The 25,263-nt window shown below is 53.4% G+C and overlaps 1 protein-coding gene across 1 annotated transcript in view; it reads left to right on the forward strand.

Moving 5' to 3' along the window:
• The window catches only part of CARD10 (caspase recruitment domain family, member 10), a 35,072-nt gene that overhangs the window by 2,094 nt on the left and 7,715 nt on the right, over positions 1-25,263 (forward strand). The window contains exons 2-12 of the mRNA XM_006890220.1: positions 4-211; positions 1,123-1,260; positions 3,764-4,089; positions 10,630-10,821; positions 11,873-12,028; positions 12,877-13,002; positions 14,361-14,552; positions 15,915-16,049; positions 16,584-16,702; positions 17,525-17,553; positions 17,951-18,068. Coding sequence (XP_006890282.1) covers positions 4-211; positions 1,123-1,260; positions 3,764-4,089; positions 10,630-10,821; positions 11,873-12,028; positions 12,877-13,002; positions 14,361-14,552; positions 15,915-16,049; positions 16,584-16,702; positions 17,525-17,553; positions 17,951-18,068 — 1,739 coding nt within the window. The remainder of the gene's footprint in view (positions 1-3; positions 212-1,122; positions 1,261-3,763; positions 4,090-10,629; positions 10,822-11,872; positions 12,029-12,876; positions 13,003-14,360; positions 14,553-15,914; positions 16,050-16,583; positions 16,703-17,524; positions 17,554-17,950; positions 18,069-25,263) is intronic.

Here is a 25,263-nt window from a genome sequence, read left to right on the forward strand (position 1 = left end):
GAGGCCGAGGAGGACGCCGGAGCGGGCTCGGGGTCGGAGGCGGAGGAGGACGCGCTCTGGGAGCGGATCGAGGGCGTGCGGCACAAGCTGACGCGCGCCCTGAACCCCGCCAAGCTCACGCCGTACCTGCGCCAGTGCCGGGTCATCGACGAGCAGGACGAGGAGGAGGTGCTGAGCACCTACCGCTTCCCGTGCCGCGTCAACCGCACCGGTGAGCGGCGGGGACCTCCCTGCGCCCACGGCCGGGGGTCAAGTCCCAGGGCCTGGGTCTCCACGCCTGTAGAGCAGACCGGTTGGGCGGGCCCCACGTCTCGCCTGCTCCAGAACCACCGTCCTGGGCGCATCCCCGGTTCCCACCCTGCCCTTGGTTTTGTCGTGGTGTGACCGCCCACTCCCTGGGCCCCTGGTAGAACGCGCATTGCCGTCGAGTGGGAACCCACCCACTGTTGACCGTCCGGTGGCTGTAAATAGCACTGGAGGAGATTGCTGGTCTTTCTCCCATGGAGTGGCTGCTGGATTCGAACCTCCGGAGACACGCCGCCTTTGGGTTAGCTGCACAACCCCCTCACAAACTATGCCCCGGAGCTTCCTCACGTTGCAGAAGGGGTGACATGGTTGCCTGGGCTTCTGGGCACAGCGACGCGCGTCACCTTTCCTGTGCCCTTTGGCCCATTTAGTTGTCTGGTTGCCTGACACTTTTTGGGGAGTCGTTTCTCAAGTGCCTGGGATCAGCAGTTCTAGGAGGGTCCTCTCGCTGGGGTGTGTTTCATCCTGAGCTGGAAAGGGATCTGGGAGCCAGGGTGGGTTACAGTAAGGGTCACTGCGGGTAGGACGCCTTCGCTGTTGGAGAGAAAGCAGCTCATTTGTGGTGTTGAGCTCACAGCCAGGCCCCTATTACTGGCCCCATGTGTGAGTGTTAAGAGGTTAGGGGACGTCCTGGGGGCCCAGCCTGGCCAGCTCGGACAACTCCCCGTCCTGATGTGTTGAAACAGGCCCCTGTGTGTCACTGGCTTAAAAAATCCGGGGAACGCAGGCCCAGGGGCCTGGAAGGAAGAAGTTCCAGGTGTTGGGGCTTGTCCTCACCTTGACCCCTGGTGACCCCTGTTGCCTGACACTCTCCAGGGCGCCTGATGGACATCCTGCGTTGCCGTGGCAAGAGGGGCTACGAGGCTTTTCTGGAAGCCCTGGAGTTCTACTACCCAGAGCACTTCACGCTGCTCACGGGCCGGGAAGCTGCCCAGCGCTGCTCCATGATCCTGGGTGAGTGGGGCCCTGCTAGCTTTGTCCTGGGCATGGGGACATTCTGTTGTCCAGATGAGGAAACTCAGGCACAGAGAGGGCTGAGGCAGCTCATCTACAAGCTGAGGTCCTTACCCACTTCATTTAGCTTTAGAGCCCCCCCCACCCCGAGTTTAACACTGCTGCTTTTGTCTAAAGTTGTTTTGAGATATGTAAGAATTGGCGTGCACGAAAACCTACAGTTTCTATGAAATTTTGGAATACTGTGGGAGACTTTAATAAGAGTGAAAGAACATGGAACATGTGGAAACTAACAAAGATACTGTTAAACAGTCAATGGGGAACCCTAGGAGCTTAGTGGTTAAAGCGTTCACCCGCTAACCAGATGATTGGTGGTTTGAATCCTCCAGTGTAGCCATCTGGATCTGTAAAGATTGATGGCCTTGGAAATCCTGTAGGGCAGTTCTCTGTTCTGTAGGGCCTCTGTAAGTTAGAATCAACTCAGTACAGTGGGTGCAGATAACCATTAAGTAAAAGAGAAATCTAGAGAGAAATGAAAATTGTAGTTGTTAGGTGCTGTCTAGTTGAGTACAACTTACAGAGACTCTGTGAACAAAAGATCTCAACTTTGTCCTATCCTGTGCCATCCTCACACATCTGACACACAGAGCCCATTGCAGTAGTCACCATGTCAGCCCACCTGGTTGAGGGTCTTCCTCTCCTTCACCGACCCTCCACTCTTCCCAGCATCATGTCCATTTCCAAGGAATAACCCCTCCTAGCAACATGTCCAAAGTATGTGAGGTGAAGCCTCATCATTCTTGCCTCCAGAGAGCACTCGGCTGCACCCTCTGCAAGACATACCTGTTCATTCTCTTGGCCGCCCATGAGATGGGATGTTCAGTGCTCCTCTCCAACACCACAGCTCAAAGGCATCAGTTATTCTCTGTCATCTTTAGTCACTTAGAGTGAAAAGAGGTAGCCTTTACTTTCCCCTCCAGCTCTGTTGTGCTTTGCATTTGTACATGCATACACACACGAACATGTGTGGGTCATCCTCCCGATTGCTCACGTTTTGCTTCTGTTCAGAACAACGGCATTTAATTGTGGCCTTAAATTGTTCTTGTCCGTCTGGTCCGTTGGGCCTCCTATCGGTGGAGGTCTAGTTTGCTTCAGGTTTGCACCATCACAGTGATGCGACGGGCATCCTGCAGACGTCTCAGCTGCGACTGTGTCTCAGGAGAGTCTTTGGCTGGGTCCTCAATAGGAGCAAAACCAGTGACGTGTGTGCTCGTGTGTGTGTGTGTGTGTGTGTGTGTGTGTGTGTCTGTGTGTTTATATTTTAAGGAGGTGGCTCAGGCAGTTGTGGAGGCTGGCAAGCCCCTGATCTGTAGGTCAGACATCAGGCTGAAGGCTTCTTGTGACTCCCATGGTCTCAGGGGCTGAAGAACCCAGACTCAGCAGGTCAGATGCTAGCCTGCTGGCTCGTGGAGCTGTGAGAGCTACCAAATCCCCAAATCTGCCAAGAAGGCAGCAGCCTGAAGGCTTACATTGTAAGAGCGCAAGGTCAGGTGATACAAGTAGGATTCGAGATTGAGAGAGAGCACTTTGCTAGAACACATCCCTAAAGAAATTTTCCTTATATCGGATCACAAAATGAGGAATAACTACATGCCAGGAATCTTGGCCAAACCACGTTGATACATAACATGAACTACCACAAAGAGGTTCTGAGAAGTACGATTTTTCACTGTGTGTATTTTAAATATTAAATCAACGTACTCTCCCACCCATAGTGAGTGCTTGCTTTGCCCTCCCCTCATCAGTCCTGGGACTCACTCTTCGACATCCTGACAGTGATACCTAGCGAAAAAAAAAATTCTCATTGTTTCAGTTTACATTTGAGAGGTGCATTTCACAGCTAACTAGCGTGTGCATCTTGGGTGAATGCCTTCATCTTTCTGTGCCTCGGTTTCTATCTTTAAAAGGGATATGTTAATAATAATACTTATAATGTTGCTGTGAAGATTAATTAACATATGAATTTAGTGCAGAGAATGAAATCAGCCAGTGTTAGTGTCAAATGTTGTTCTAATTGATCATTTGGACCATCTTTTTCTTTATTGGTCCCTTTTGAGGCTTGCCCACTGCTAGCTTTTGCTATATTTCTGTTGTTTGTCTTATTCTTATTGATTTGCAAGAGCTCTTTCTATATTATGGCACAAAATCCTTTGTTTTATAAGTTTTACGTGTTTTCTTCTACTCTGTTGCTTACCTTTTTTTTACATTTTTCATTATTCAGAGGTTAACATTTTTTTGTAGACATAGATTTGCCCATTTCCCCTTCATTATAGTTTCTGGATTTCAGCGCCTTGTGTAGGAGAGGCTTCTCTGTCCTTAAAACTCTGAGCATACATTCCAGAATTTTCTTCTAGTGTTTTTATGTTTTTTGATTTTCAGTGTCATTTGCTATCCCCTGCATTATACTTACCTGATCTGAATTTTCTCTCCCCGGTTCTGGCAGATGAGGAGGGGCCGGAAGGCTTGACCCAGTTCCTGATGACCGAGGTGCGGCGCCTGCGGGAGGCTCGAAAGAGCCAGCTGCAGCGGGAGCAGCAGCTGCAGGCCCGCGGCCGGGTGCTGGAGGAGGAGCGGGCAGGGCTGGAGCAGCGGCTGCGGGAGCAGCAGCAGGCCCAGGAGCGCTGCCAGCGGCTGCGGGAGGACTGGGAGGCGGGCAGCCTGGAGCTGCTGCGGCTTAAGGACGAGAACTACATGATCGCCATGCGCCTGGCACAGCTCAGCGAGGAGAAGAACTCGGCCGTGCTGCGCAGCCGGGACCTGCAGCTGGCGGTGGGTCCTGGGGGAGGCAGGTCGGGTGAGGTGGGGCCAGCAGCCTCTGCAGAAGGTGATGGTTCTGTGATAGTCAGGAGTCTCGGGTTGCCTAAGGAACTGTGCTGCAGTCCCAAAGGCACACAGTTTGAGTCCACTAGCGGCTTTGCCAGAGGACGGCCAGTCTCCTCCTATGTGATTTACTGCCTCTGAAAACCCACTGGAGGGTCAGCTGTGAGTCAGGTCTGACTCAGTGTCACACAACCACAATAACAATGATAGCCAGCTCGTGTCCGTGAGCAAGACATTCTGGCTCAGTTTTCTCATCTGTAACATGGGGATGTTGTTGAGAATCCTTTTTTATTGGCATTCAATGGCATTTCTCAAGCTGAGGCCATCTTGCCCCATTCATGTCTGAAAATTTGATTGTCAGAGGGGGTTTGTGTGTGATCCTGGCACCTAGAATTAGAGTTCAGAGATGCTACACACACAGTCCACAGCAAAATGTTCCCTGGCCCGGGAAGGATGGGTTCGGGGCTAGGAAACCCTCTGCTGCGGATTTGGTGGGTTGAGGCCCGTGCAGCACCCAGCTCGGTGCATGGTGTTATCGTCAGTACCAAGCAGGTGTCGAGCCGCTTACACCCGCCGTGGCGTTTGGTCCTCACCGGATGACCCCACAGCACCAGGACCTTGCTTCAGTTACTGACGTGGTGGCTGAGAGTTGAGGGGACTCACTCAGTGACCCCCAGGGGCAATGTCTTGGCCTGGTTTGGACCGGTTCCTCCTGGGCACTGTCCACTTGTCTGCCTGTTCACAGTCTGGGTACGATCTCAGCAGTGTCTGCCTGATGGGAAGTGGAGCCTGACTCTTAACAGCCAGGCCACCGAGCCCCGCTTGCCCACTGAGCCTGGGGGTGATATTGATGGCTCCTTGCTGGGGATGGTCCCCAGGATTTAATGAGTTTGCTGACCAGTGCTGGCGACACACAGGAGGCCCTGTCCAGGAATGCTGCATGAGGATCTGTAGTGGGACTTGGATTGTGGAGTTGAAGCCTCCCAGCCCTCAGTCAGATCCTCGGTCAGACTGGCTGTGGTGTTGGGGTGGCGTGTGTGTGACCTTTGGGAGCTGGCAGGTGTGGGTGCACTGGGGTCTTAGGGCCCGTGGCTGTGACATGGAGAAGTTAGTCCTGACTGGAGGTGACAGACCCCGTGGGGAAAGACCCAGACCCCTGGGCCTGCTGAGGGCCTGGGGGGTCAGTTAGGGGCTGTGAGACACATGTGACAGACCCCGTGGGGAAAGACCCAGACCACTGGGCCTGCTGAGGGCCTGAGGGTCAGTTGGGGGCTGTGAGGCACATGTAAGGCTATTGTCTGAGGGTGGGCTTGCTGTCTGCTGTGAGGTGCAATGCTTGGTCAGGCACTTTTTAGGTCCCCGGACCAAGCAGTTCCTGTCTTGGCTGTGCTGAGTAGTGGAGTGGAGAAAGCTGGAGTTTCCATTTTTTTCAGGGGGCCCCTCCAGAGCGGGGACAGACAGGCCTTGCTGGGGGGCTTCCCAGAGGAAAAGGCCTGCTGCTCAGTGAGCACAGATAGATGATGGGAGGGCTGGCTGCCAGGAGGCTGAGGCCGCATCTTTGGGTCATGTGATTGTGAACTGATGGTGTGTGTGTGTGTGTGTGTGTGTGGTTTGTGGGGGTAAGATACCCTGCAGGTGCATAACTGTAGGAAGTCTGTTCTGGGGGCTAGGACGGAGAGCGAGGTGGCTGGAGGTGCCTTGTTCTGTTGGCAGGTTGGCTATAACTGCACGTAGAGGAACCTGTGAGAGAGAAGCCAGTCTGCCGCCAGACTCAGGCCATAACTGCTTTTCCTGGTTTGAGGGGTGGCAGATAAGGAATAAAATGAATAAAGTTTTTTTTTCTTTCCACTTTAATTCCCATTATTTTAATTAGTACTTTTGCATTTCCGCTTTGACCCAACCTTCTGTAGTACCTTATCGAACACAATTAGGACGTAAACGGGACAGCACATAACTTTGCACAGGATACTACCGGTTTACAATCTGCCTTTCATGTTGCTTTTGGGAAAGTAAACAACTTAAAACATTAAAAAAAATTCTTTACATGACTTTAGGCAATGGTTAAAGCAAAAAAAAAAATACTTAATTATCCCCCAGTGAAGACACATTGCTAGTCCTTAGAAGCAAGGACTCCAGGGTAGTAGGGAAGCGGGGAATGAAGATTTTTCTTTATTTAAAAAATTTTTAAAAAGCCCTCTCAAACTCAGTGCCATTGAGTTGGAACTGACTCATAGCTGACCCTCCAGCAGGTTTTCACAGACTGTAAATTGCACAGGAGCTGATTGTCCATCCTTCTCCTGAGGAGCGGCTGGTGGATTTGAACTGTGAACCCTTGGGTTGGCAGCACAGCCCCTTGCCCTCTAGGCCACCAACCTCTTCTATCTCTAAGGGATGCTCCATAGGGTGTTCAAAGCTGCAGGAGCAGATGGCCAGGCCTTTTCTCCTAGTTGCCTTTGGGTGGGCTGCCTCAGACCACGCCGTCAGTGGTTAACCGTTCACTTCAGTCAGGGACGGCCTCTAAGAATCGTTGGCTTGGCACACGTTTTGTTGTGTGTGTGTGCTTTTCCTGCAGTCATAAAACAAAACAACAGAAAGCTTCCCTGCTGTAAATATGCTTTACCTTCTCGGGGCACCGCAGATGGATGTTAAGGCGACAGCTGAGCGTGCTGGGCCCGGCAGCTTGGGTGCCCTCCCCCCACGGACAGGTGTGCCTGTGGCTGGGACTTTAATACCGTGTTTTATAAGGTGCAAATTTAATGAGCTGTTATTTCTAAGCAACATAAACTCACAGAACGAAACGCTATAATTTTGTGCTAAGTGAGTTTGTACACCGGGATTAAACACATCCCTCTTGCTTGGTGTGCAGCAGACACGACAGCCAGGTGTCCTGGCCTCCCCGAGCTCCCCGGGGCGGTGGCTGCCCTCGGTGGGTGGGAGGCTGCGGCGTGTGGCTGTGACTCCCAGGGAGGATGTGACCACACTTGCCCTCGGAACTGGCTGTCTCCCTCTGGCAGCGCACAAAGCATGTTTTGTGATTGGAAAGGAATGCGGAGTCAGGCACTTCTTTCTGAGTCCTCTGCGGAGGAGCAGTGGACAGAATTCTGGAGCTGCTCGCCCCAGTCTCCACCCCCGTGTGTGTGTGTGTGTGTGTGTGTGTGTGTGTGTACGTACATACGTGTGTGTACACGCATACGTGTGCTGCTCTCGGCTTTGAGGAGTGGGGCCCGCAAGTCATATTCTGAGAGAAGTCAGGGACACTGCAGGGCACCAGACTGCGGCATGCCCGAGTGTGACACTGTGCGAGGTTGCTGTGACCTTTCCCAACAATGACTTCATTTCATGCCTGCCACCTGCCGCTACGCTCCTGTCGCTGTCTGGCCACCCTGGACCCCGCGTGCGCTTGCAGAGTGATAACCCTGGTTGAGTGGACGCCGAGGCCAGTACACTGACTACTCACACGTGCAGCCTGATGCCCCCCCACACACAGCTGCCCGTTACCTTGTGCCCACCTCCGGTTCCAGAAGTGGAGCTGGTGACAGGTGGGCTTCTGGGACTTTTAGTTCAAGCTGTGGACACAGCCACCAGCACAGCCCTGGCAGCTCGGTAGCTGCCCTCTGAAGGCCCTGCCTGCCCGCTCCCTTCCTGGACTCTCACCACAACCTGGGTAGGCAGGGGGTTGATTGCTCTCCGCTTTTTTTTTTTGTGAAAATGTGTGCAGCTAATCAGACACCAGTTCAGCCGTTTCTACACACGCTGTCCAGTGACGCTAAGAACATTGTTCAGATGCAAGAGTTCTCATGATTCCCCAGTCATTCCACCTTCATTAAGATGAACGCACTGTCCTTGAGCTGCTCATCTGACCTTTCAGGTTGCCCTGGTAAATTTGCCCTAAGTGGGCCTATCTCACTGAGGGGGAACTGAGGTTTACCCAGTCCAGTTGTTCTGTTATGGATATTTTTTATTATTATTAATAATTTTAATGAAAATTTACAGAGCTTTGGATTTCCATTCATTCATTGTTGCGCTTTTCTCCCTGCCCGCCCCTCCCTTCAGTTCATTCTTCTCTTTGAAGAGTAAAAGAAAAATTTTTTCATTGTTACACAATCTCTCCCCCCAAGTCCACTCCACTGTTGTGGATATTTTTAAGGGAGGTTGAGCTGGGAGGGGGACACCCCTGCTGTCAATCAGGATGCTTTAGCCTTGGGCTGGGTGAGAGCCTTTGAACCACCACCCAGTGTCTGAGTGGCCAGGAGGCCGAGGCACAGAGAGGGCTGTGACTTACTCATGATCACACCGCATTAGAGGCAGGGAGGGGCCCAGGCTGTGGTTCCTTTTGTTCTTGGTCCAACTCTCCTTTCTCTCTGCTGAGTTAAAACTTGGCTAGTTGACTCTGCAGGTTGTTGTTGTTAGTTGCCGTCAAGTTGAGTAAGACTCACGGTCACCGTGTGAACAGCCGTGCTGCCCTGCCCTAACCTGTGTCATCCTCATTGTCTCTTGAGACCTTAGAGCCCATTGCCAAATTCACCCCATTCAGTCCATCTCACTGCGGGTCGCTGACTTTGCATCTTTCCAAGATGATGTTTCTTTCCAAGGAATAGCTTCGCCTAGCCACATGTCCAAAGTATGAAAGACGAAGCTTAGTCATCCTTGCCTGCAAGGAGCACTCTGGCCGCACCCTTTCCAGGACATATCTCTTGGTTCTCAGTTTATTATGGGTTCAGTTCTGACGAGACAATCCTAAGCTGGTTCTGAAGTCACAAATACCTTTTCTTTTTTTTAAAATTTATTTTATTATTATTTTGTGTGTCTTTGTACCGTCAAATCAGATCTGACTGGTACAGGAGGAGATTGTCCCTCCTTTCCTGGCAGAGCATCTGGTGGATTCGAACCATGCGCCTCTGGGATTGCAGTGCAGCTTCTTGCCACTAGGCCACCAGAGCTCCTCTACCTTTTCTTTTTTTTTCTTAGCCGTTTGCTTGGTTGTTTTTTAATTAATTTTAATGAAAGTTTATAGAGACTTAGGGTTTCCAGTTGTTCATTGTTGCACTTTTCTCCCTCCCCCTCAATTCACTCTTCTCCTTGAAAAGAAAGAAAAAGTCTTTCATTGTTATGCATTCCTTCCCTCTAAGTCCACTTCACTCTGGACTTCTGTAATGACAAGAATACCCATTCACATGTTCCTTTTAAATAGTTCTCTCCCTCATCTGTTTCAATGCAATATACATCATTCCTCCCCTCCTTTTCTGTCTTCCCTCAACCCCAATGTCAGTCCTGTTTTACAACAGTGGCCCTGTGCAATATTTGTCCTTTTGTGACTGAGATATTTCACTCAGCATGATGTCCTCCAGGATCACCCATTCTGTATAATATTTCATGAGTTCCTTGTTTTTCAATGCAGCGTAGTATTCCATTGCGTGAATACACCACAGCTTTTCCATCATTCGTTGATGGGCACGTGGGTTGTTTCCAGCTCTTTGCTATTTGAGAACAAATCTATAATAAACGTGGGTATGCAATACCTTTTCTTTTTTAAAATTTCCATTATTATGTTTATTGCTAGTGTCTCTAGAAATCTCATCTTTGTCTTTGGGGTTTGGAAACAGTACATGTAAACTTCCAGAAGTATATTTGAACACCTTAATACACAAAAAACTGCAAGTTGCAAAATTTTCTCTGATGAAGAATTGGACAATGTTGGCATTTTGTCCTTTCTGATAATAGCTTTGTTTGTGGAAACTTCTGGATGGTCATGATTGTTCTTGGGAATGAGGTGGGGTTTCTAGTCAGTTGTCTGGCTGTCTGGTTCTTTGCTTTTTCCTCCCGTTTTTCCTCAGTAATCTCCCACTGCTCCCCAGATCAGCCACTGGCCGATGCAAAGCGGCTGGTGTTTTGGTCCCCGTTTTCAGGCAGCTATTGCCTCTGATCTGGTTTAGATAAAACTCCAGCTGATTCTTTCACTGTGAAATTTTCTGACAACTTTCTCTTTCTTTTCTGTCATTGTTTCTCCTTCAGCATCTTTCCTCCTCAGACTCTGCAAAGCCCTGACCTGTCTATCCCCCTCCTTGGCCACCTGTGAACTGTGCCATGTCACACCGCAACACTGGGTGCAGTGCGTAGCAGGACAGTTTAGATCTAAACAGAGTGAGACAAACCCAGCAAATGCGGCAGAAAGTCATGAGTGAGTGGTGCCCCTCGTTTCTTGAGAACTTCCTAAGTCAGGGGCCACCTGTGTCCAGTATCCGATTTGTGGGACAGACAAGCATGTTGGGACATAAGCACGTCCACCTCCAAGTCCTCAAAGCGGAGTCCCCAGGGAGAGAGAGTCCCCTCCTTGCCACTGCTTTGTCCAGTGTGGGGAGGACCCCTGCTCCGGCCCCTTGATATTCTGGGAGGTGCTCGGCAGTGAGGGAGTAGGGCCTCCCACCTGCTAGCTTGCTGGTGGCTCCTCTTGGCGTGTCCGCTCTGACTGACCCACGTCTTGGGCCGCAGGTGGACCAGCTCAAGCTCAAGGTGAGCCGGCTGGAGGAGGAATGCTCCCTGCTGCGAAGGACTCGGGGGCTGCTCTCCGGGGCCGAGGAGAAGGAGAAGGAGCCGGACAGTGTGGACCTTGTCTCTGAGCTGCAGGCTGAGAACCAGCGGCTGACGGCGTCTTTGCAGGAGCTGCAGGCGGGCTTACAGCAGGTACCTGGGGCGACGGGGAGTATGGGGTGTGCAGGTGGGGTGTGGGGACAGGTGATCATTCGGGTCCCTCCTGTTGCACTGCATCTTCCAGAGCCCAGAAAGGTGAGGATTCTAGAAGTGGGGATCTGAGGTCTGGGTTTGGGAGGCAGCCGCCTGGAAGTCTTCAGATTCCCAGAAAAAGTGCGCTTCATTTCCGTCATGAGCACATTTTTGGACAAAGGTCCCTAAGTTTCCTGTGAGTGTTAGTGTGATCTGTGATTCTTAGGAAGTCCCTGAGCGGCACAAGTCGTTGGCAGCTAAACACAAGATTGGAGGTTCTTATCTACTCAGAAGTGCCTTGGAAGAAAGGCCTGGTGTTCTGGTTCTGCTAAAAACCAGCCTTCGAAAACCCTGCAGAGAGAGCACCTTTCCCTCTAATATATTTGGGTTGCCATGAGCGGAAATATGCTCCATGACAGCTAGTCATTTGTATGTGTATGAATGTGTTTTGTGACACTAAGAATCTGAGAACCCTGAGGTCCCCTTAGCCCCAGGGCCTGCTTGGTGGCCTGTGGCAGGTCAGTGGCAGCGTGGGGACGTGGGCCTGCCTCCTGTGCAATGCTCTTCCCACCACGCAAGGAGAGTGGGGAGGTGGGAACCAGGGCTCTGGTGTATCTCATGGAATTGTGTGATAGGAATGTAGGTCTAGGGGCTGGATCTTGGGTCCAGGGTTCACTTCCTGGGCCAGACTGAGGCTCCCTGTGAAAACTCATTGTCAACAGAGCAGGCTTTGGGAATCTCCACCCCACTGCTGCCCCAACAAGCTCTGGGTGGGGGCCTGAGCCAGACCCGCCTGCTTCTTGTTAAGAATAAGATCCTGGTGGAACTTGCCAGGACACACCCTCAGCCACTTACCCCAGATGCTCCCTGGAGGTGGGCAGGGCCTGCAGGCACACCCACTTGGGATAGGTCCCAGGGCTGGGGGCCCTTGGCTGAGGCCTGAGAGCTAGCGGGGTGCATGCCCTGGCCGCTGTCGACCTCCCATCGCCGTCCCCCTGAACTCTGTCCCCAGGAGGCCAGCCGGCCGGGGGCCCCGGGCTCAGAGCGCATCCTTCTGGACATCCTGGAACATGACTGGCGGGAGGCGCAGGACTGCAGGCAGGAGCTGTGCCAGAAGCTGCATGACGTGCAGGGCGAGCTGCAGTGGGCAGAGGAGCTGCGGGACAAGGTTGGCACCTCCTGACCCCTCCTAGCCCTGCTCTGAGGGACAAGGTTGGCACCTCCTGACCCCTCCCAGCCCCTCTCTGCCTGACAAGGTTGTCACCCTCCCATCACAGTGGGACAAGGTTGTCACCTCTTAACCCCTTCCCAGCCCTGTTTTTGCGGGACAAGGTTGGCACCTCCCATCACAGCCCCTTTCTGAGGGACAAGGTTGGCACCTCCCATCACAGTCCTGCTTTGTGGGACAATGTTGTCACCCTCCTGTCACAGTCCTGCTCTGCGGAACAAGGTTGTCACCCTCCTATCACATCCCTGCTCTGCAGGATGAGGTTGTCACCCTCCTAACCACCTCACAGCCCCACTCTTGGAAGGCACATCTTCCGAGAACCTCCTGTGGGTCGTCTACTCGTTTTCAAATAATTTATCAGGCACCAGTGTTCTAGGCACCTGGGATGCATCAGTGAGCAGAGCAAAGGTCCCTGCTTCTGTGCGTGTTTAAAGGGCTCAAGGTTAGGGAGGCAGTCCAGCATGAACCTCATGAGAAGTCAGTGATTGCACAGTAGAAAGCAGTGGGCATTGTGGAAAACATAAGAGGGTCAGGGGGCAGATCAGACTTTAAAAAGCCAGGTGAGAGCTGCTACTGTGTCATTGTACCCATTTTATAGATTAGACAGCTGAGGTTCAGTGGGATGATGTCAGTGGCCCAGGCCACCCAGATGGAGAGCTGGGCACCTGAAGTTGGGCTCAGAAGCCCGGCCTCTGACTAGAGAGTGGCCTCCTGGTTACCTTCCCCACCTGCATGTGCTCAGCGTCCCCGCACCGCTGTGGGCTAACTGGACCCTGCCCTGCCCACAGTACCTGCAGGAGATGGAGGACCTGCGGCTGAAGCACCGCACGCTGCAGAAGGACTGTGACCTGTACAAGCACCGCATGGCCACCGTCCTGGCCCAGCTGGAGGAGATCGAGAAGGAGCGGGACCAGGTGAGTCCTAGCTGGCTGCGTGCCGGGCTCTGGCTGGAGTCTGGGAGAAGTGAGCCGGAGCAAGAATTGTAGGGAAGAGCTTTGACACTGAAGGCTGAGGGCTGGGCAGGGGAACCCAGACACCACACCTTGACTGTGAACAGTCTGTGAACCCTACACCTGGATGCACCTGTCTCACCTGGACGCACCTGTCTCACCTGGACGTACCTGCCTCACCTGGACGTACCTGCCTCACCTGGACTCTGGTGACAGTTCCAAGAGCTGAGCTGTATCCTTCGTGTGTCCCTTCACAAAGACAAGTCCGGCATGAAGCACGTGTGCGCAGATATTTGCTGATGAGAAACTTTTCACAGGTTCTGGCTCCAGGCCCTGGACACCATGACCTGTTTCCTGCTGAGGCTGTGGGGTGGGATGCCCCCACCCTGCTTGTATGAGGCTCTCCACAGACAGGCCAAGCAGGAGGGTTTGTCCTTGGAGCAAGCTCCGATCCTACCATCTCTGCTTCAGGAGTGGGAGCCTGCACATTTCAGGGGGCCTCGGAATTCCCTCATGGCTTGGTACATGCTGATGTGAGCTTTCCCCTAGAATCTGCATTTTACTACACTGTTGTGGGTGAGGCAGCGATAGAAGGTCCGAGCCTTGGGCCCAGCCCTCAGGAGACCTTGGTCTTCGTTGTGGGGAAGAGACACATTGGATGCAACCAGCTGGCTTGAACCTGGCTCCTCCACTAACCAAGATACGGTGAATAAAGCGGATAGTAGTTGCAGGAGAGCTTTCAGGTTCTTAAAACAACAGGGCAGGAGACTGGCCCCTGAGGAGAGACTGTTGTGTGGGTTTCAGGACCCACTCTGGGGCTGCCGGCTTTTTGACCCCTGTGCCTCCGTTTCCGTCTCTGTAAATTGAGAATAACAGTAACTCTTGGAGCTGTTGTGAAGATTAAATGAGCTGGTATTTAGCACAGTGCCTGGTGCACAGAAAGCTCTCAGGAAACGTTAGCTGTTCTTATTGTGGGTCAGCAGACCAGTGATCCTGGAAAGGGCAGGAGAACGAGCCACATTTTCTTTCTTTTTTTTTTAAATTGTGTGTGTGTGTGTGTGTGTGTGTGTGTGTGTGTGTGTGTGTGTACACCGTCAAATAGAATCTGACTGGTACAGGAGGAGATGCCCCTCCTTCTCCAGCAGAGCATCTGTTGGATTTGAACCGTGACGAGCCACATTTTCTAAAGTGGTCACTTGATGGCCGCTGACAACAACAGCGACAGCTCTTACTATTACTGCCCCATCCTTGGGCTTAGAAGCTGAACCAGTGTGGCTCCTTACCTGCAGGTCCTCAGCGATCTCTCTGCCCGCTCCCTGCAGGCCATCCAGAGCCGGGACCGGATCCAGCTGCAGTACTCGCAGAGCCTTATCGAGAAGGACCAGTACCGCAAGCAGGTGCGGGGCCTGGAGGCCCAGCGGGACGAGCTGCTGACCACGCTCACCAGCCTGGAGGGCACCAAGAGCCTGCTGGAAGCCCAGCTGCAGCGGGCCCAGGGCAGCACCTGCCTCAAGGTGAACGGGCTCGGCAACAGGAGGGTCCCAAAGAGCCTGGGGCCGGGACCTGGAGGCAGACAGCTGGTGCTGGGCTAGGCAGGCCCTGGTGGGAGCCTTCGGTGGGGACTGGGAGGTGCTCAGCGGGAACGCTTGGATGGGAACATCTGGGCCTTGCCCCTCGGATTAGGAACACACTAGAGAGGGAGCTGTCGGGCCGGGTGGGGACACGCAGGCCCAGGTGCGAGCCCTCAGCTGGGGCCGGGAATGTTTGGGTCCACACATTGGGTGAGTATGGTTTGTCACATCAGAGAGTGACAAGGACACGTGGGCCTGAGCTTCGACGCTTGTTCCTGGGCGCTGGGAATAGGTGAAGCCTCTCTTTCCATACACTGGGGAGCTGGACTGCACGGGGCATCTTGGAATGCAAATGTTGGACCTGTACAAGCTCCTCGTGGACAGGCCCAGGGAAGTCAGGGGCTTGCATATGAACATGAACCTGACTTTTCTGCTTTCTACAACTCAAGAGTTCTGGTGGCTTAGTGGTAAGGCGTTGCATTGCCAACACAAAGATCCATCAGCTGCTCTGAAGGAGAAAGATGAATATTAACTTCCCTTACTGCCTCTGAAAACCCACTGGGTTGATTTTCATTGGACTAGGCCTGCAGGGCTTTCCCCTTTCTCCAGCCTGGAGCTACACCAGTGTTTCCACCCTGCAATGTGAGGCAAGCCTGCCCTAGGGTCTTTGCATGTGCTGTTCTAACTTACTGCCCTAGCACCTACTTAACACTTGAGTTCTCAGTTCCAACCCTTAGTTTTCAGGAAAGACGTTCTAGGCTCGGCCTCCAGACCCTCTTCCTTCCCTGCTCTCCTTTTAACCAGCTATCACTTGATTTGAGTCCTGTGTGTCTGTGGAGACCTCACCTATGTGCATCAGAGCAGAACTGTGCTCCACGGGGTTTTGCAGGGGCGCAACTGCCCTTTGGCTGTCTATGCCTCTGACCTGAGTCACTCCAGGGACTTGGGGGGCTCAGCTCTTCAGAGCTGCAGCTGATAATGGGTTGCTTTTTTTGTTTTGTTTTGTTTTGCAAAGCTTATCACTAGGCTTTTTTTCTGAGGCACCTCAAGGTAGTCTTGAACTTCTAACCTTATGGGTAATGGCTCAGCGCTGAACCATTTGTACCCACAGGATTCCATTCTCCCTGTAGCTCTGTGTTCTCCTGTTTGCTGCTTGTCTTTGTCTGCCGACTGTGAACCCCACCGGGCAGGGGTCTGCTTCTCTGGGTCCCATCGTCTCCTTGAGCCTGGTGTGAAGTGGGACTCTGGAGGCGATGGTGGCGGGTTCGAGACCAGCCTTGCTGACCCCGCCCCTTCTTCTCCCAGGCCTGTACCTCCTCCCACTCCCTGTGCTCCAACCTCAGCAGCACCTGGAGCCTGAGCGAGTTCACCTCCCCGCTAGGGGGCTCAGACACAGCAGGAGAGGCGGCCGTCACCGGGGGATCTGAGCCCCACACCTCGGTAAGACCCCCCCCTTTGCCTCATATTGAGGGGAACGGGGGATACTGGATGATCTTCATACAGTTACTAAGATGATGTTGTCATGTGCTGTCGAGTCACTTACGACTCATTGCGACCCTATGAACAACAGCTTTGAACCCTGCTTTAACCTGGGCCAACCTCATTGTCTCTGACACACCTAGCCCCATTACCACAGTCACTGAGTCAATCCGTCCCATCCACGGCCCTCCTCTCCTGCACTGTCCCTCCACCCTCCCTAGCATGACGTCCCTCTCCAAGGACTGGTCCCTCCTTGCAACATACCAACAGTCCCACTTCACAGGGGATGAAACTGAGGCCCAGGTAGACAAAGGGACTTTCTTAAGCTCACTCAGAACTAGCTAAGCCTGGTACCAAGGGACCTGGGTGTCTCTCACATATAGTACCATGGCCGAGCCCACTCCCTCCTCTGGGAATGGGCCCAGACCAGGGGCGCTGAGGGCTGACTGAGTCCCGGGCCTTTGGGGTGACTGAGGCCCTGGTGCGGTCTTCCAGGAAGAGGCTGCAGACAGCGAGAAGGAGATCAACCGTCTCTCCATCCTGCCCTTCCCTCCCAGCGCCGGCTCCATCCTTCGCCGACAGCGGGAGGAGGACCCTGCTGCGCCTGCTAAGAGGTACGTGGACCCCAGAGGGCAGCTGGGGGCCCCAGGGATGTGGGGATGCTATTCCCGGGAAGAGCCACGTCCGAGCTTCCCTGTGCAGTGAAGTCAGTTAGTCACCCCCTTACTGCCCTCAACCTCTGTAGCTCCCACAGCCCAGGCCCTATAAGTGACTAGGTCAGAGGTTAGGGCAGGGCAGAGGGCAGAGGGGACCCTGCCCCAGCTGAGCCTCGGCGGGAGACCTGCCGCAGGTGAAGCTCTGAAAGTCCTAAGCTGGGGAGAAGCCTTGTGGTTCAGAACCCAGAACTCAGAGAATGTTCCAAGGGTTCAGGGACTGAGGGAAGCCAATAACAGCAAACTGGACCAAAGCACCTGCTGATGGCATGATCCTTCCCTTGAAGGTGTCCTTTGTCCATTGATCTGCTCCTGAAATGCTGGGGGCAAAGCCATTCTGATCAATACAGGCCTGATCAGCACGTGAATTCACTATAATTGAGATGCATGGGCTCACAGTCTAGATGCAGAGGTGGACCTCAGAGCCACAAATAGCAGTTCAAGGTAGCAAGTGAGAGTCAAGTTCAAGTCAGAGGTTAGGGAGGCTCCCACAGGGAGCCTTGGAGCTGGCTGTGAAGGCCAGGCCAGGGGTTCTGGGTGGGAGAATCCCACCAGAGGGATGTTAACATGTCATCTTGTGATTCAGGGTTGTAGGATGGTGGGGGGCTCTGTGTCCAGGACTCAGGACTTGAGACTGCAGGACATGGGGGTGCCATGGGGACTGGCCCTCTCTGCCCACCCCTCCTGACCCTGTGTCCTTTCCCTGTTCTTTTCTCTGTCCAGGTCCTTCAGCAGCATGTCTGACATCACAGGTAAAGTCCATGGGCTCCATGGGAACTGCCATGTAGGGGAGGGTCTCACTGCACACCTGAGCCCCAGTCCTCCTGCTGTCCCTGAGATGCCCTGCTGAAGGGAGGCCTGTGCCCCCTGTCTAGAGACCACACCGTGCCCTCTGGGCCATCTGATTCTCACCCTGAATGCAGTGCCAGTCACTCTGTGGCACCCCCTACCCCTGCTGGGAAACGGAAGGGTGACCCTGCAGGCCCTGGACCAGCTTTGAGCCCAGTGAGTCAAATGTCCCTTCTGGGGCTCAAGCTACCTCACCTCGTCTATGGGCTGCCAGGTCGTGAGGGGGTTTAACCCCTGCCAAGCACCCTGGGCCTCCTTGCTTCCCAGCCTGGGACCTCTGAGCCTCATTCTTTTCCCCAGGGAGTGTGACACTGAAACCCTGGTCCCCCGGCCTTTCCTCGTCCTCATCCTCCGACAGCGTGTGGCCTCTGGGAAAGCCGGATGGCCCTCTGGCCCGGGGCTTGGATCTCTTCAACAGGTACTGCAGCACCTGAGGTGGGGGTGGGCCGGGGCCTCCACCTTCTGAGAGGGAAGCAGGGCTGAGGGGGCGGGAGCAGCTAAGTCTTTACCCAAAGAGGGAAGTCGGTCTTCTTTTTTTAAAATTTATTTTAATTTTAAGGGAAAGTTTATCAACGATACTGGTTTTTCAAATCGATTTGCATTTGTTTGAGAATAATATTGCAATTGTTATTTCTTTTGATCCTTTGTCTATATATTTATAACATTACCGTGACTATCATTAATTCTAACACCTGATCAATATATTGCATGTTGCTTTTCCTTTGAAAAGTGGCCAACTGAAGGTTAAATCCCGTCCCCTCTGATGATGGTCTGTGTGATGCGGCTGGTCACGCTGCCTCTCTGGCTCTAGTGTCCTCACAGTTTAAAGGGGGACAGTGGTCTCTTCTGGATGTGTTTTGGGGTTTCTGGTCAGGGAAGTAAAGCTCCTGTCTCGGCCAGCCACCGTGTTGTCGGGTGCCATCAAGTTAGCGTCACCTCGCAGTGACCGCCATGTCCAGCAGGAGTAAGCCCTGCCCAGTCCCTCCCCGTCCTTACAGTCTTTGCCCTGCCCGGCTCATTGCCACAGTCACTCACTGTGTCAGTTGATGCTGGTGAGGGAACTTCCCCTCTCTTACCACCTTGCTTTTCCAGGCAGTGTGTCCTTGTCCAGGGCCGGGTCCCTCCTGAGAATATGCCCACCGTACGTGAGAGCGGATCTCACAAACCTGTTCAGAGAAGCACTCTAGCTTGCTGCCTTCTAAGACAGACTTGCTTGTTGTTTCTGGAGTCCGCAGGCATATTCATTATTGTTCATTAACAGAGCAGATCAAAGGCCTTCAGTCTTTACCTTCTTTATTCTTTGTCCAGCTCTCACATGCCTTTGAGGCTATCGAAGGAGCCCTGGAGGCTTGTTGGTAGGTGCTGTGCGCTGTATGACTCTTAGGGACCCTGCGGATAACGGATCTGAATCCTGCCCTTTCCTGTGCCGTCCACATCAGCACTGATACACTTGAACCCATTGCCGTAGGCACTGTGTCAGCCCGTGTCGATGGGGGGTCTGTCTTTATGTCTCTGACCCTTCACTCTTCCAAGCATGATGTCCTTGTGGGGAGAAAATGTGCTGTCAAACCAAAAGAACGTGGTTTGAACCGGCCAGCCGCTCCTCCATGGGGAAAGAAGGGCGTTCTCCTCTTGGGTGATTTACTGCTTTGAAAGCCTGCCGGAGGCTCAGCTGTGAGTAGGTTCCAGCCGCACGTAACAACAACATGAGGCCGTTGGAAACACCATGTCTTGGGGCAGGTGCATGTGCTTGGTAGATCGCTGTCCTCGTGTGGACACTGGTGCCCTCCAGCAAAGCTCTGTGCCGTGGGTGGGGCTGGGCGGCTCTCAAGCAGTTAGGAGTGAATTGGAGTGCAGGTGGCCTCCCTCTGCAGACCTGCCCTGGCCTGCTCTCTTGCCCCGGCCTCCCCCTGCACACCTGCCCTGGCCTCCTCTGCTGCTTCAGCCTCCCTCAGTAGACCTGCCCTGGCCGCCCCCCTGTGCCCCTGCCCCAGCCTCCCCCTGCACACCTACCCCGGCCTCCTTCTGCACACCTGCCCTGGCCTCCTTGCCTGCTCTAGCCTCATCCTGCACCCCTGCTCCAGTCTTCCTCAGTAGAACTGCCCTGGCTGCCCCCTGTGCCCCTGCCCCAACCTCCCTCTGCCCCCACCTCCCTCTGCCCCCGGCCTCCCTCTGCCCCCGGCCGGCCTCCCTCTGCAGATCTGCATTGAATCTCTGGAGCAGTGGTGGCCAGGGATCACACTGCAGTGTGGCCTGTGAACTCCACCAGCAGGGATCAAGGGTTGGCTTTGACAGAGGAGTGTACTGAGTGGGTCCAGGGCTTTGTCAGGGTTTCACTGAGACTGGAGCACTGCAGACCACCTTTGACTAGGAGAGCGTGAACTCTGGCGTGTGCCCCCATCCCCAGAGGGCTCAGCCATTTTTCAGGTAAGGCTCCCAGCTTCCCTGCTGTGTCCTCTCTGGAATGTTGGCTTTGTCTTGGTGACTCCCACTTTAGAGAGGAGGAAGTGGAGGCTCAGAGAGGTTAAGTGACTTGTCCAGAGTGACCCAACCTGAGCCAAGATCCTGAACGAGCTGAGCTGATGGATTTGGGCTTTAGACCTGAGCTGATGGATTTGGGCTTTAGACCGGAGCTTGGGAGCCCTAAGCTGTGGGGGTGGGGGTGGGGCAGGGCCAGCGGACTCCTGAAGGCAGCTGGGGCCAGCCATGTCCAGCCTCCTGCCCTGCCCCCGCCTTGCTCTGGCTGGTCCAGTGTGACATTGTTCCCCGCAGGACGTGCTTCTGGGGGAAGGGGCGGAGGTGCCTCCCTTCCTGCCTGCCTCAGCCCTTCCTCCAGCCCTCAGTGGTGGGGGTCCTGGCTGCTGTCCAGGGGCTTCCAGGATGCGGCAGAGTGGCTGGGAGGCTGTCCCAGCCCCCACCCACATGGTCATAGCACCACCTCTGCCGACAGTGCCTGCGGAGGAGGGAGTTGGGGGACAGAGGAGGGAGTTGGGGAATGAGCCCAGATTGAGGTGAGGGTGGGACAGAGGGAGGATGCTGGAGAGGGTGGGGGGACCAAGAAGGGAGGTGGGCCATTGACAGAGGGGAGACCCGGGGCCCTAACTGTGGCGTGTTGTTGGGGCCACTGTGGAGTAGGGAGAACAGTCTTTGGAACAAGCTGCCTGGACTGAAATCCTGACTCCATCATTTGCTACCAAGTCGCTTAGTCTCCCAGTGCCTTAGTTCTCCACTCTGTAAAATGGGACTCAAAGTAGCACTGACCTTGGAAGGTCCTTGTGGGCGGTTCCAGTACCTCATCTCGGGCACTTAGAATAATGCCAGTCTTACATTGTGTGCTGGTCAGTTAATTCCGACTCCCAGGGACCGTGTGGAACGGAGTAGAACTAGCTGTGGAACTGAGTAGAACTAGCCCATGTGGCTGCCTAATCTGTGGTCTTAATGGAAGCAGAGAGCCAGGTCTTTCTCGGGCCAACCCTTCAAGCCTTTGGACTAGCAGTCATTAACATAACCATTGTGTCATCAGGGTTCCTTGCCTGGTTTACAGGGAGTGGAAAGCATCTGTTGGTTCTCAGCTATTATTACTGTTGCTGTTCGATTCTCAGAGCAGACTTCAAGGCTGTGTGTGTGTGTGCGCGCGCGCGCATTCATTCGTTTGTTCGTTCCTGTGGTTTTGGTGAAAGTCTGCACAGCAAATTAGGTTCTCATTTAACAAACAAGACATAGATTGTCCCGTGACCTGCGTTATGATTTTCTCAGTGTGTTAACACGTTGCCGCACACTTAAATTGACGACCGTGCTTACAGCCGTCATTTGCAGCAACATGTTAACTTTTCCAGTTTTTGTTCCATTCTGGGTATTTCGTGTCCCGTAATCTGGCTTTCCCGTCCCCTGTCCTTTCTGTTTTTGCTTGAGAGTCATTGTTGGACCATTTGATCTCGTACAGATGCGCTTGGAAAGGTGTGCAGTGCTCACGGGTAATCTCTGTTTTGTGAGCCAGCTTGTTATTTACAAAAAGCGACCCCAGGAGGTAGTTTGAGGTCAAGGTTTACAGAGTACCGAAGGGCAGTGGTAGTCTGAGGCAGTCCTTGGGTCTCAGTTTGTTTTCTACGTCTGACTCTTTTAAGACTCTGTATTCTGGCCCACGGTTTTCTCCTCTTCTGTCAGGCTGCATCTCCAGGGGCGTGAGGAGAACAGTCTGGTGGTTACTGGGCACCGTGTGGTGCCTCTGGCCTTGGGAGCTGAGGTCTGGGCCTTGGAGATTGTCCTAGAGACTAGTGTCTTCGTCTTTGGTTTCTTTCTCTCTTTTTTACTTTGGAGGAGAAGAGACTGATGTTTTAAAGATTGATCTTTTCGGCCCCATTGTACAGATGAGGAAACTGAGGCTCAGAGGCAGGAATTTGCCCCAGTTTAAAGGATGATGGAGTTGAGGTTTCCAGACAACCTTCCTTTCTGTCTAAGCTAGACTCTCTGCTGAGCCCTCCCTGTGTCGGACCCTGTCCCTCTTCCAGTCTCTGCCCATCTCTCCCCTTAACCTCTCTGCCACCAACTCTGTCAGCTTTTCGATATTTGCGGCCCTTTTCTGCCTTTGGGGGCGTTCAGAACGTGGTTGGATGGTGAGGATTTGGGTGCAGGCTGAAGGCTGAATGGATGGATGGACAGTGAGTAGGGGCTGAAGGGTGATATGAGGACCTAGATACAAGGGGGGTTTGGCACAGGGAGGGTGCAGGGGAGAGTCTTTGCTGGGATCACTGCAGGGGCTGGAGGAGCTGGGGTGGGATTGAAGCCCTGCCTTCTGTAAACATTATGAGGTCCAGAACCGGAACAGAAATGTCATGCGCTCTGCTCAGCGATCTTCCCACTGTGCTTTGGGCAGGAAGTGGGGTAGGATTGGGAGGTGAAATGTTTGCCCTTTTTCCTCTGCCTGGGACTTGACCTCCTGACCTGATTGGGGGTGCAGTGCCAGGAGCCCTCACTAGATACATAGGGGAACCCCATTCTCCCAGGCCACTCAGGAGTCCGGAGAGGTTGGAGCAGGCAGCCCCCTCCCATGCTCCTCTTTCTCCTCTCCTCCTGTCTGTTCTCAGCAGCCCCTCAGTGCTCCCTGAAAATGCAGAGGGAGGGGCAGAATGCACTTGGCCCCTGAGGAAGATCTGGGGGCCTGGCAAGAGTGACCTGGTACACGGGAAGCCTGAGCTGGGATTTAGGGGGCAGCAGGCATTGTCAGGTCCCTGGGGAAAGAGTCTCTAAGCCTGGGGTGTCAGAGGGTCAGCCTGTGGATATCAGTTCTGACTTTGAATTACAGGGAGAGGAGGGAAAGGTGTGCAGGCCGGCCATTGCCACCAACAGGGACGTGGGACTACAAGGTTTAGACCTTGCCACTTTCCTGGGCCTTTGTCTGCTCACGTGGCAGCGGGTTCCTGATTAGCCGCAGGAGAGATGAGTGTGCGAGTTGGCCATTTGCACCATCTGAGACTTGGGGACAAAGAGAGGAGGACGGGGAGGGCCAGGTGCCACGCTGCAGGTGGGGGCTCACCTGGGGTGGCTGTGATGGTCTTTGTAGGGGTTTAAAATAGACAAGGAGGCTTGAGAGCCAGAGAGAGACGGAGCTGTTCTGGTAACAGTAAATGCCTGCTTTCTATTTAAACCGGTGCACCCCTATTCTGTGTTTTAACTTACTTAGCTCTGCAACGTGGTGGGTGGATGCAGGTGGAGCAGGAGGACCAGAGGGTTAAACAGCCAGGCCATCTGGCCCCAGAGTTCCTGCTGGTGACCTCCATACCACTGGGTTCTCACATTTCCTGACCACAACCCACAATGAGAATTTTATTCTATCTCAGAACCCAGTCGAGCTGGATTGACCTGGTGGCAGGCTGGTCTGTGTTTTCTGGTTGTTGTCGTTGTTGTTAATTAGGTGCTGTTGAATCAGTTCTGACTCACAGACCCCACGTACCACCTGGTCGAAACCCTGTCCAAGCCTGCACCCCACCTCACTGTTTCTCCTGTGCATAAGCCCGTTGTTTCAGTGACTATATCAGGCTCGTTGGGAATCCGCCTGTCTTTCACTGACTCTCTTTTTTCCAAGTACGATGTTCTGTTCCAGAGGCTTGCCCCCCTTGATACACAGAATAGGTAGGAGGAAGTCTTACCATCTTTGCTCTTAAGGAGTTCCATACGTCACCTCTTCTAAGACAGCTTTGCTAGTTGTTTTGTTGGTGAGTTTTTGTTTGGTGGTTTTTTTTTGACAGCCCATGGTATACTCACTATTTTTTACTAACACCAATGTTCAAAGTGTTCTTTATTCCTTGTCCAACTTTCACATGTGTATGAGGCAGCTGAAAATACCATGACCTGGACCAGGTGCACCTTAGTCTTCAAAGGGACATCCTTGACACTTCAAAGGAGTCCTTGGCAACAGATTTTTCCAGTGCAATATGTCGTTTGATTTCTTGGCTGCAGTGTCTGCGGTTGTTGATAGTGGATCCAAGTAAAAGGAAATTGACCACTTCAATCTTCTCTGCATTTATGATGATATTGTTTATTGGTTCAGTTGTGAGGGTTTTTCTTTTATGTTTTCTAGTTGTTGTTACGTGCTGTCAGGTTGCCTGCAACTCATAGTAACCCAATGTACAACTGCTCTGAACCCTGCTTTATCCTGTGACAACTTTATTCTCTGACACATCTACCTCCACTACCTCAGTCACTGAATCAGTCCATCTCATCGAGGGTCTTCCTCTCCTGCGCTGTCCTTCCACCCTCCAAGCATGGCATCCCTCTCCAAGCACTGGTCCGTCCTTGCAACATGACCAGAGTATGTCAGACGGAGCTTCAGAATCCTTGCCTCCATTAAAAGTCCTGTCAGTCCCACCCCTCTGTGGGACAGGCTGGCATTTTGGGAGTTCCCCGTGCCCTAGACCTCTGGTTCCATTTGTTTACCTGCATCATCTTTGCATGCTCTCTGCCCTCCCACACACCCGTCCATCCTGGGAGGATGTGTGGTCACTATAGGAATGTGGTAATGAGAATCCAGCAGCCTGTTCACAGTGAAGGTCTAGGGTGTGACCAAGGCTACTACTTGGGACACCTTTTGGGATGAGTACTGGGGTGAGGCTGAAACGAAGATCCTCTGGGGCCCATGTTCCCAGCCCCCAAGACGTGCTGCCTGAGTGAGGGGTCCTTCCTGTGTCCCCTTTCCTAGGCTAGCAGCAGAGGGCAGTGTGGCTGTGACTATGGCCATGTGGGCCTGGGCCACCTCGCCAGCTGGATATACCTGCTGACCTGGACCTTGCCCCTTCCCAATACCATGGCCGCCCTTTCACCCAGGGGGTCACCAAGGGGACTTAGGTCAGCCTGTCGCAGCCTGGCCACAGGGCCTCACAGGTAGAGATCTTGATGGCATGTCACCTCTGGGGGCTCCCACTGCCATGAAGTCTCTGATCTGTACCCCCCTGCAGGTGGCTCCAGCTTTCCTTTTCCAGGAGGCTGTGACCTCAGTGGTGGTTAATAACTCAGCAACGTGCCTGGCATGTGAGGAGTGTCTGGCCGCTGCTGTTGTTGTTTGGTTGTTTCCACGTCTCCCCCACACCCTACACTCTGTTCTCCAAGCCTTTTTCATT

Source organism: Elephantulus edwardii, unplaced genomic scaffold (assembly GCF_000299155.1).
Source record: "Elephantulus edwardii isolate Elephantulus edwardi_28Jun2011 unplaced genomic scaffold, EleEdw1.0 scaffold00086, whole genome shotgun sequence".
NCBI lineage: Eukaryota > Metazoa > Chordata > Mammalia > Macroscelidea > Macroscelididae > Elephantulus > Elephantulus edwardii.